The sequence below is a fragment of the Leptinotarsa decemlineata genome, unplaced genomic scaffold (genome assembly GCF_025532065.1).
Source record: "Leptinotarsa decemlineata unplaced genomic scaffold, Ldec_3_MD MMD2_tig00026361_RagTag_RagTag, whole genome shotgun sequence".
NCBI lineage: Eukaryota > Metazoa > Arthropoda > Insecta > Coleoptera > Chrysomelidae > Leptinotarsa > Leptinotarsa decemlineata.
Genome location: NW_027412704.1, coordinates 4,638,291 through 4,649,926, shown reverse-complemented (window position 1 = coordinate 4,649,926; position 11,636 = coordinate 4,638,291). Strand labels below are relative to the sequence as shown.

The following is an 11,636-nucleotide window of genomic DNA, read 5'->3' as shown; positions in this document are numbered from 1 at the left end:
AGGGAAAATCCACTCCCATTCAGAGGATCAATCTTTCAATGATAGATTTTCTCGTTCTAACATATGTTATATATTTGCCAGAATCCATCAGATTGAATCAAAAATTTTTGTCAAATCTATAATAATATCTGACTGCAGTCCCAGTGAACCCTGCATCTTTTTTGCTCGAACTGTTTTGAATAATTCACTTGTCAAGTTTACTGTAAAAGTCCCCTCCCCCCTTCAGAATTTGAACTTGAGAGATGCCAATGAAATTCAAAGAAAAAGGTACGATTTTTGGAATTTCTTTTATAGAAAAGACGATAGTGTTATATCACTCGCTGCCAAGAGGGCGCAACTAATTTTTTCTCCAAACAGAGGGATCTTGCGATAACTAGTTTTAGATGTTTCTCAATTCTCTATTGTTGAAAATCGAATTGGCCGAGAAAAAAATTTGAAATAATGCACTTTTAACCACGGTATTCAATGAAAGTTTGTATTACGATGACTCAAGCAAGAAACATCTTATCTTAGGACACTTTGCAAGTGACACTTACATAATTCATGAGTAACGATTTCAAGTGGAAAACAAATACATGAATGTCACATAAAATGACAAACAATATAAGTTTTCATTCTGACTTGTCATGATGATATCTCATTTTTTCAAAGTGAGATATAGTAAGTAGTACTGAACAAGTTATCTAATCATGATTTATAAGTGGAATTCCTCAGAACTGCTCATTTAGAATTTTATCTAATAAACGATTCATGCGTAAAAACGTTCTTCAAGCCCCCCATATAATATACAAACCGGTCTGACGAACGAGGCTAACAAAGTTTGCTCAAAGTTGGGGCACAAAAACGTTTGGTAAACGAATCTTCATACACTATTGAATTTGGGGCCTTATGCGATATTGTAACTATTTGTTTGACATGGTCCATCACGAAACTTGATGTGACAAACCAAATTCTACGCGGGCAAAGCCGCGGCAACAACAACAACTTCAAAAATACAGTAACTGAAAAAATATGCCAAATGCGTTGAATATTGAATAGCTTCGAGTTATCTATAAAGAAGTTTCGCAAAACTAACACATCCGTTAACGACGTCTGCCCTCACGCTTCTGCCCGCGTTCGGGTCGCGTTGTTGGCGATGGCCCTTCATTGCTTAGACTGCCCCCCTACCCCCGTGCATCTTCCCCCGTCGTCTCACAGTAGACGCGATGCGTAATAACTTACTGCGTTGCGTCAAGCCAATCTTATCGTGATAATTTTCAAATGATTCGTTCAAGTGACTTAGCGTAAAAGACAGAGTTTATCTATTTCGAATTCTTCAAACGGCAGTTGTATCAATTTCCATAAGAATTTGATAGATATTCTAAAATGTGCATTGTAAAAAACTATCCAATTCAATTGTATCTATGGCTCAGTGTTTTGCATATAAAGATCCACATAAGCAGTTATGGAAAGGAGAATAGTGGAATTGCGTTACAAATACTCAAAACAAATAACTAAATATTGACAAGAACAACGGCAAATTTTCTATTTGGACGAAACTTGGTATGACACGTACGACACAGTTACGAAATAAGGATGGACTGATGGTTCGAGAATGTGTACGCCTAACATGCCTGCAAACAAAGGATTGCGACTCATTATTGTGCATTGCGGAGGAAGTAAAAGATGGGTTCGGAATTCTTTAAAATCATGTGGAAAAAAACTTGAGAACTGCAATGTTGACTATCATAACAACATGGATGCTAACATTTTCGAGAAATGGTTTGAAAACACATTATTCAGTAAAGTGAATAAAAACTAGTATGAGCAAATATTAGGTATTTCTTAAGTAAATGCTACATTTTGTGTGAATAAACACACTAGCACTTGCTAGGGTTAGTAAGTTCTAGAGTTTTCCCGGACGAGTAGTGAATGCTTAAAAAATGGTGTGAATAAAACTTTTGAAGTAGATTGTTCTGTAGCATATGCTTTGATATTTTCAAGCCTGGTCTGGGGCGTGCTAGACTTTTTCCAGCATTTACTACCTGTCTGCTCAGTCCACAGTTTGTTGTTGATCATGGCTGAGTTTATGCCTATTCGTCAACGTAAAATTTATTCTGTTCGCTCTGGAATAAACGAACATAATTGTAAAGAACTGTTAAGATTTAACAGTGAGAGTGTTGCATTGCGGAGGAAGTAAAAGATGGGTTCCGAATTCTTTAAAATCATGTGGAAAAAACTTGAGAACTGCAATGTTGACTATCATAACAACATGGATGCTAACATTTTCGAGAAATGGTTTGAAAACACATTATTCAGTAAAGTGAATAAAAACTAGTATGAGCAAATATTAGGTATTTCTTAAGTAAATGCTACATTTTGTGTGAATAAACACACTAGCACTTGCTAGGGTTAGTAAGTTCTAGAGTTTTCCCGGACGAGTAGTGAATGCCTAAAAAATGGTGTGAATAAAACTTTTGAAGTAGATTGTTCTGTAGCATATGCTTTGATATTTTCAAGCCTGGTCTGGGGCGTGCTAGACTTTTTCCAGCATTTACTACCTGTCTGCTCAGTCCACAGTTTGTTGTTGATCATGGCTGAGTTTATGCCTATTCGTCAACGTAAAATTTATTCTGTTCGCTCTGGAATAAACGAACGTAATTGTAAAGAACTGTTAAGATTTAACAGTGAGAGTGTTGGTTTCCTTGCAGCACAGTTTCTTGAAGAAAGTGATACTCGTGGCGGTGGTATTTCCAGAAGACAGCAAATGGAAATATTTCTGAGGTTTGTGGGTGATCCTGGCTTTCAGTCTGGTGTAGCTCAAGATGTGGGTGTACATCGTACTACTGCTAACAAGACTATGAGGTATGTGATGAGTAGAGAAGTTGAACAATCACATAATTGGATACGGTTTCCAACTACAGCTGAAGATATGACCGAAGCTAAAGTTTTGTGGCAGAGACATTTTCGTTTGCTGTCTGTAATTGGTGCCCTTGATTGTACTCAAATTGCGATACAAAAGCCTGGGCTGCACGGTACTGAGTATATTTGTAGAAAATGATATCCTAGTATAAATGTCCAAGCAACATGCGATGCATTGGAACAGTTTACAAGTATTAGTGCGGAGTGGCCCGGCAGTGTTCACGAAGGCAGAGTGTGGAGGAATAGTCATGTCAGAGACATCGTGTCACAGTATGATGGAGCAGTTTGTCTTTAAGGAGATTCAGGATACGGTTTATCGCCGTGGTTGATAACACCGTTCAAGCCTCCACGAACGCATCAAGAACGAGAGTTCAATCTAATCCATGCTAGAGGAAGGGTTATAATAGAAAAGTGTTTTGGCCAGTTAAAAAGGAGATTTCCAAACCAGGGAAACTGTGTTAGAGTTACATTAAGCAACATTCCACAAGTGGTAGTCAGTTGCGCTGTGCTACACAACATTGCCAAGCAGCTAAAGGATGAAGTATGGGGATCTTGATAGCGTCCCAAATGAAGATGACCAACCTGGGGTAGTTCGTTATGAAAATCCCGAAACAACATCAAGAGGCAAAGACAAGCGTGCCATCATGATGGCGTATTTGAATATTCAGTGAGGAAATTGTTTTTGTGAAATTGAACTCAGTAACGTTTTCATGTTTTTCTCACGCAAGCACCTACTTGCACACAATTTTGTATATTTTTTTTATTTTTTTTGGGATATAGGTTTTGTTTATTTACTGAATAGAATCATCTTGTTTTATATACAAGTTTTTATTCACACCATTACTGAAATATTTCGAATTACAAGTTTGATTACAATGGTGAGAATTATAATTCTGAGAAGCCTACATCAACTCATCAACAGTTACATCAGTTTGAGTAGACTTTTCAACGATTTTCAACAATATAGTTTCCTTCTCCAGTTTGATCTTATTCAGTTTGTAGTGTTGCAACAAAACAATCCTTCGCAACTGCATTGTGGACAGGTCTTTAGTTTCATCTGATTCATAATTCGACACAATTTTTTCACTTTTTCTGATCTTATTTTTGTGGTGGTCGGAATCAGATTTAGTTTTAATCGGCTTCTTTGTTTTTTGGCTCTTCGATTCTTCATTTTCATACGATTTCCCTTCAGTTTCTGTATTCAGCAAACTTTCTTGGATGTCATCACTGGTTGGTTGCTGAACTGGGGGCCCGGCACTTGTGCCAACTGAAATATTACCCGGGATTTTATGGAATACTTGGTTATCTATCAACTCCAAGAATATTTTTTTCCACGGTTGTGGTTTTATTTTCCTGTTTCCCGTCACTTTTACGTCAGTCTTCTTCTTGACGGTAGACTTCACATTGTTCAATGCTTTCAATAGTTGGCCTACAGTAACTTGTTTCTCCAATGCACCACAGAAATCAGAACGTAAGGTTTCCCAAGCTTCTTTCTTAGCATTCATCACAGCAGGGGTTTCGAATTGCTAAGTAAGACATTGTGATCCGAAAGGAAACGTACAAACAGAGTGCGATCTGATGATGAATACATCTTCTAGCACGTGATTGAACAGAGTGAGAGAGGAGCCGCCGATATGGAGTAGACTGAAAGGTAGTGGAGGGGAGAAAGTCTCATGACAGGAACGTTAAAACCTAGCATTTACTTGGTCTAGCATGTACTACCCTGCGAGTAAGTGCTTGTGTTTTTCCGGATTCTACTAGACTTGCCCTAATATTTTCTACAAATTCACACTGATTTGACCAAATGCTCACTAGACCTAGCATGTGCTAGTTAGGAAGTGCTAGTTTTTATTCACATGTCTCAATGATCCCACATTTGGATATGAATAGTAGTTCTTGACAACGATCCCTATCATTCGCGACAGTTCATCAAAGTACCGAATAAAAATTCGAGAAAAGATGAAATACAAAGTTTTTCAATGGATAACAATTTGCACTTTGAAAATTACTATATCAAAAACCAACTAGTTGAAGTTTTACGGACAAAAACACTTGAAAAAGTGTATGCCCTTAAGAGTATTGCTGAAAAATATGGACACACCATACTGAGACTTTCCCCTATTTTTGTGTTTTCATCCCATCGAGTTGATTTGGGAAAGAATTTTTTCAATCGGTTGTTTTTAGTTCATCCATCACGAACAAACACATCTTTTCTCTCATCATTTCATTCGAGATGACTGACGTAAAGTTGTTCACTCAGATATACAGAAATTAAACATGGATTTAAGTGTTTTTTAATTCACTGAAAATAAAATATGAGAAGTAAATATACAATAATTTGCTCAGTGGCATCAAAGTCCTTTCATAGCCTCTTGTAGATTCTCTTTGCCTCGAAGCCTTCCAAATTCATAATCTATAGCAAAAAAAAAACGGTTAGAACCATATTGAACACCTATTTTGAAAATACGTTACCACTTCCAATCCAGAGTCGGTGAATTTGTACAATCTGGAATAGGTCTCACTCCCATTTTCTTTCGCTACAAATTTCAGTGTATCTCCTTCTTTTGTGACGGTGGTCTGGAATATTCGGAAAAGTTCAATCGATTTATTTCTAGAAAAACTATGAAGATGCATACCTTCGAAACGATACCTTTTTGTAGTTTTTCATCAGATTCTTGACCCAAAACGAAGTGGTTTTCAATATCTTCTCCGAATCCTTCAAGTTTGATTCTAACTCTATCGCCATCTAAGGCCACTGTCATAATTGCCCTAGTTTTGTCGCCAGCAGAAGCCTGCTCATCAGTGGCTCCTGAAATGAGTACCATAGTTAGTGGTGATGAATGATGAATAGTATTCTTCTTGATATTTGATGTGAACAATGCCGACTTAATTTTGAGTCACTTCAAGAATCAATGAGTAACGGTTGTGAACAACTCTCACATTTTTCAATCACTCACAATGAATTATATATTGTTTTTGTGTATGAGTCTCAACCAGAAATTAATATCATTTCTATTACTGTTGAGACTCGAGTTATTTTTCCTTTCAGGAATCGCCAATAAAACTGTATTTTTAGTCTAACAAAATTTTGATGACTTTTCCAAAATAACATCTGATAGTATCATTTTTTTATCGACAACTATATGGTGAGCAAATCAATATAAAAACAAGCAACAAATTGAATAATAAGAAAATCTGAATAATAGTTATTTATGTATCAAGGGAATTAGGAGGGCCTTAATTACCGATGGCAAAGTTTGCGTCCCGAGGGCCTCTGGCCCGAGGGACAGCAATTGCCTGAGGTTATTAAGGCTCATTAATTCCCGTGGTACATAGATAATTTTATTTCTGACCGATTTCAATAAAATTTTGTTCATTTTTGAAACGGAAAAATGTACCAATTCATTACCTTCCCGGTATATTTGAATCAGGTACCGTTGATTATAGTAGAGTTTTCTTGTTGCTAGGTTGTTGCTATGTTACTTGTTTATAAACAGAACTTTGTTTTTCAAGCTGTGTTTGCGGTGAAAACGTGTTTTCTACCCCAAATATAATGGAGGATATTTTGAAAGAAGCTGAACAAGCAAGAGAATCATTAATTCCATCGAAAAGTGAAGCCGTATACCAAAAAGAATACAAGATATATCTGGACTGGCTGACACGGAAAAATGTTATGCCAAAAGATGTCACTGAAACTGTATTTCTGGCATATTTTCAAGAACTGGTAAGGAATTTTCTATGTTTTTCGGTAGATTTGGTATTAATTGTGTTTATTCGTTTCAGTCAGAAACGTATAGTCCGAATTCTTTATGGACTAAATGGTCAATGCTAAAATCGATGGTGACTATACATGAGAAACGAGATATCACCAAGTTCAATGAACTACAGGCTTTTTTGAAACGGAAGAGTAAGAGTTATAAGCCGAAAAAGTCCGCTGTTTTATCTCCTAAAGATGTTATCAGATTCCTAAAGGACGCTCCTAATGATATTCATTTATTGCATAAGGTAATTTTTTTCTTATTTTCCTTTTTGTGTGTATTTATTTCCTTTTTTTTGTTATAGGTTGTTTTGATTATGGGTTATTTTGGAGGATGCAGAAGTCAGGAACTTTTGAATATGAATATATCGGATATAGAGGACCGGGATTCCGTTATGGTAGTGAACGTACCGGAAAGTAAAACTGGTGTATCGAAGAAATTTACAGTTGTGGATGAAAAAGAGTTCTCCGCTTTGCCTTTATTAAGACTTTATATGTCTTTGCGTCCTAAAGGTATTGAACGATTTTTTTTGAGCTTCCGACAAAATAAATGTACATCTCAGCCAATTGGAAAAAACATGTTTGGGAAAATCCCCAGCAAAATCGCAATGTATTTAGGATTGCCAAACTCATCTTCCTATACGGGACATTGCCTTCGTCGCACTTCTGCTACTGCTCTAGCCAATGCAGGAGCAACTATGACTAACTTAAAAAGACACGGAGGTTGGAAAAGTTCCACGGTGGCGGAGGGGTATTTGGAGGATAGCATCGAATTGAGAAATAAACGACGCGTATGTTGTCTACTTTGTCATCAGAAGAGGCAGGTACCTCGACTGTAGTGAACAGAAGCTCCAGCCATACAAAAGAAGAAATTGTTTCCAGTGGCGGAAGTAATTTTCAGGGAACATTTCAAAATTGTACATTTATTATTTGTAATGACGTGAATAAATAAAATATGGTTCAGTTTTCATTTCTATTTATTTTTACTTGTGAAAGGTAGAGGGAATTATAAAATCTATAATGTCCCAAGGGAGTTATGACCCTCTTTATTGATAGCGTAACTATGACGATATAAGCTTATAATATCCCGGTCAGAAATAAAAACAATTACATTTGGTTTTTTCACTAAAATCTCACAGCGTTGCAAGAGAAGCTATGCTAATGCGTGAAATATGGGATTCCATTAAAGAATTATTGAAAACGTCACAGAAATGGGGATTGGTTTGTCAATAAAAATAGACTTTCTTCAATCTAAACCAAATCTAACATATGACAGATTATGTTCTCGAAATGACTTTCTGCAGTAGTATTTAGGAGTTACGTTAGGGTAGGTTGGGTCCAGAATAGGTGGGTCTATTCGATCCTCCACCGCAACCCATGAGGGTTTATTGTGGCTCACACCTATTCACACTCGACCAACTAAACCCAGGTTCACAACGAAGCCGATTAGTTTGTATGGTGAGTGGTCTTTCAGGTCAGATGGTAAAAGAACGGCTTTGCCAAACTGTAAGAAGGCCTGTTAGACATTGTAGTTCATCCCTACTGTAATCCAACAACTGTTTGGTATCAAGCTTCGAAGGGTGTATAAACGCCTTGGAGTGAGCCAATCCTGGAAGATTCTGCCAGAAGTCCATAAATCTTCTTGCCATCCAGGTGTTCAATTTTTGTTTGGCAAAGCCTAAAGCGACGCCAATGACAGGTTCTGGTCCAATGAATCTGTTTGCAGCACCCTCCTTTGCAAGAGAGTCAGCAGCCTCATTGCGTTCCAGGCCAGTATGGCCAGGAATCCAGACCAGAGACAATCAGTTGAGTCTTCCTGTCGAGGAGAGTCGTTTTTGACAATTTGCTACCAATTCAGACGTTGCTCGGTAGGAGCCAAGAGCTTCCAACGCCGCGAATATTGTTATTGACTTGTGCATAATGTTGGATTCATCCAATCTCTCCGCACACAATTCAATACCGTAAACTGTGGTGAATAGGGACAGTTTTGAAGGTTTTTTGAAAATCCTGACCAATCGGACAACATTTTTCAAAATGTTTTTTTATGATATCATGGCATACGACCTAAAGTTACGAACTGACATACTGCATATGATCATATTTTTATTGGTTTTTATATATATTTTTTTTAATGGGTGTCCCTATTCGCCCCCGTAGTGGGGTCGATAGGGACACGTCTATATTTCTTGTATACGTCCCTATTCAATACTTCTATGGGGCGAATAGGGACTTTGTATTTATTTTAAAAAGTTTTTAGGACATTATGACATCATTTTCAGGAAAAAAACTTTATTTCAAAATATATAAAAGTATCTCTTAAAGCTGAATTATGTCCTAAAGGTGTGCCTTCCTCTTCGAATATTTGGGGGAGGTAATACATCCACAACTTGCTCCCTGTCAAATTCACATTCATCTGGAACATCCGGAAATACATATATGGATGCCATTTTAGATGTCTGTCTTAGGAAAGTCCCAAGAAATTTGTTTGCTGCAATCTGTAGCACTTTGCCATAAAATACTTTGTCAACTCCTCTGTCATATTTGAATTTTACGCTTACCCAGTCACCTATTTTCAGCTCCTCAATTTTTTTTCTGTTGTCTCCTGAATTGCTTATTATTTTATTTTCTTCTTGTCCACCTACTACATCTTCAATTAGTTCGCCCTCATTTTCACCGGAATTTTCTCCTTCCAGATCACTCTGATGATCATCATCTCTAATTTCGTCAGCGTTATCACTCTGATGACCATCATCACTACTTTCGTCAGTGTTAGTTTTGAAGTCGTCAGGACCAATGCTTCGACCTGGTGGAACAAGAAGTCTTTTTTTTCTAGTTTTTTTGGATTCTTCATTTCCATAGCGCATTTCTTGCAAAAATGTAGTGAGACTGTCATTTAGCGGAATATCCGGATTTTCTCTTGGTTCAAAAGCAGGAAGTCTTTCAAAAACCCTGTGTCTGTTTAAAGGGCACAAGCCTGACTTCTTAAAACCTGATAATATGGCGTTTTTGAGACCATCCTCTTTCTTTATTCTAATTAAAGTTTGATTTAGGAGTCCAGGAAATAATTTTTTATCAAACGGCTGATTGGTATTCTTTGCTTTGACCTTAGTTTGTTCTAAAACCGCTCTCCAATGGGTCTTAAGGGACCTAAAAACAGCAACGTCTAACGGCTGGGTTAAGTGGCTTGAGTTTGCTGGCAAAAAAGAAAATGAGATGTTATTCTCCACGCAAGTCTGAACTACAGCCGGGGACAAATGTGAACTCAAGTTGTCCCCAATGAGGACTTTTCTCCCTTCAAAACGTCGGACATATGGCAAAACAATTTTTTGAGGCCAGTCAAGGAAGCAGTGTCCATCAATCCATCCTGATTTGCTTCTGTTATATTTTGTCCCTTGGGGACCACCTTGGATCCAAAGGTCATACAAATGTACCGCCTTGTATATAACATAAGGTGAAAGGAGTTCACCCGATGCAGTTGCAGCGAACATTACTGTAACTCCGGCTTTGGTCTGGTTCGGGATATTTGCATCCCTTTTTGAAAATTAGCTTACGCCGCCCAGGATCATCCGATAGAGCAGACTCGTCGTAATTTATTATGAGATGAGGCGGTACATTTTCCAAGGTGGCACCAAATTCTTCAAAGAAGGCGTTGATGTTTTCAGGACTTACAGCGGCCCTACTTCTCTTAATATTTTGGCATATTCGTTGTGAAAGCTGATTTCGATGCCTGTTGATAAAACTAAGTGCCCAATCGGACCCCGGCAGATTGTCCTTGAACTTTGGTACCTAGCGTAAATCCATTTGAAATACAGTCGCAAAGTAGGAGTAGTATTTTATCATTTTGAGAGTGGACATCTACTTTCCGACGCGACGACTAGATGATAAGAATCGAAAAATAAAAGATACTTCTTGTATTCGCCTATTATTTTCATCCAGTCATTTTCATCTCCCATTTTTCAATCTCCCTGAAGAAATGAAATATTCACTTTGACCAGTTGAAACAGTAGCGAACTTTTTCACAATATCACCTAAATTTTGGTGAGTCAAGAATTGATGATGATTTTCAAAACAATATAACTTTTTCATTGTATCCAAAACGATTATAGATAACAAAATATATCTTCGAAATTACTAGAGAGGCTTGATACTATTTTTTCACATACAAGATAGTGAATGGAAATGGGCAATATTTAAGAAAAAATAATGAGTCGATGAACGAATTTAGGTTGTAGAAGTATCACAAGTACTAACCTGTTTTCTTCAAAAGTTCAAAAAAGTTGACATTTTCAACGTGTTGATATCTTCCTGAGATTTGCACCATGTTGATGGATAAGTTTTATTCTTATTTCTTTTTGGACTGTAGTCGGTTGTTGAAATGCGTTTTTTGAATGATCACAGGGATTTATATACGGTACAGTGAATTATATCAGGATTAAGTGTATAACTTCAGTTTTATTTATATTCAGATTACAAACATTCCACTGATCATACAGAGTGGGACACTCCATACGACACCAAACCAATAATTTTTTCGGTAATTTCTCCATTTCGTTATATTATTATGTATTTTGATCAAGGCTGTGGGAAAAAAATCGAAAATCTACAGTTGTGTTTTTTTGAACGGAACGCCTTGTATTTTGTTACACTTTTGAATAGGTTAGAGAAAAATAATATGTTTTTATATGAGGTACTATGTACTTAACTATAACCGAAATTTATTGAAATCATTCCTTTGAATTGTGACTAAGCATGAAAGAGGTTTTGTGCTATCGATTTCAATGAAACTCATTTTTCAATATAATACAGAATGTCCAGAAATTATCTTCACATTTTCAATAATTTCTGACGAAGATAACTTTGTTATTTCAAATAGAACACACGGTATTTTTCTGATCTGTATAATATAAAATTGTATTATCTTGGATTTAATTTTGGGGTTTTCTATACCTAACCCAAATAGTTTTTTAGATATTGGCTC

General features: G+C 36.8%; 2 protein-coding genes across 2 annotated transcripts; one reads left to right on the top strand and one right to left on the bottom strand.

Moving 5' to 3' along the window:
• Positions 1–5,179: 5,179 nt before the first annotated feature.
• Positions 5,180–11,069, bottom strand: LOC111517654 (fatty acid-binding protein). The gene is made up of 4 exons (XM_074184952.1): positions 10,910–11,069; positions 5,538–5,710; positions 5,374–5,478; positions 5,180–5,314 (listed from the first exon to the last, which is right to left on the bottom strand). Exons 1-4 carry the CDS (start codon positions 10,977–10,979, stop codon positions 5,264–5,266), a joined length of 399 nt encoding a protein of 132 aa, XP_074041053.1. The 5' UTR covers positions 10,980–11,069; the 3' UTR covers positions 5,180–5,263.
• Positions 6,455–7,628, top strand: LOC111517651 (uncharacterized). Its single transcript, XM_023173857.2, has 3 exons — positions 6,455–6,625; positions 6,685–6,906; positions 6,964–7,628. The coding sequence occupies exons 1-3, from the start codon at positions 6,455–6,457 to the stop codon at positions 7,495–7,497; spliced, it is 927 nt and encodes a 308-aa protein (XP_023029625.2). The 3' UTR covers positions 7,498–7,628.
• Positions 11,070–11,636: the final 567 nt, after the last annotated feature.

Coding starts and splice junctions, on each gene's coding strand:
- LOC111517651 (XM_023173857.2), top strand. CDS start 6,455: ATGGAGGATATTTTGAAAGAAGCTGAACAAGCAAGAGAATCATTAATT. Junction 6,626..6,684: donor TGGCATATTTTCAAGAACTG/GTAAGGAATTTT, acceptor TATTCGTTTCAG/TCAGAAACGTATAGTCCGAA. Junction 6,907..6,963: donor ATATTCATTTATTGCATAAG/GTAATTTTTTTC, acceptor TTTTTGTTATAG/GTTGTTTTGATTATGGGTTA.
- LOC111517654 (XM_074184952.1), bottom strand. CDS start 10,979: ATGGTGCAAATCTCAGGAAGATATCAACACGTTGAAAATGTCAACTTT. Junction 5,711..10,909: donor TGAACTTTTGAAGAAAACAG/GTTAGTACTTGT, acceptor TACTCATTTCAG/GAGCCACTGATGAGCAGGCT. Junction 5,315..5,373: donor CCGACTCTGGATTGGAAGTG/GTAACGTATTTT, acceptor TTTTTGCTATAG/ATTATGAATTTGGAAGGCTT.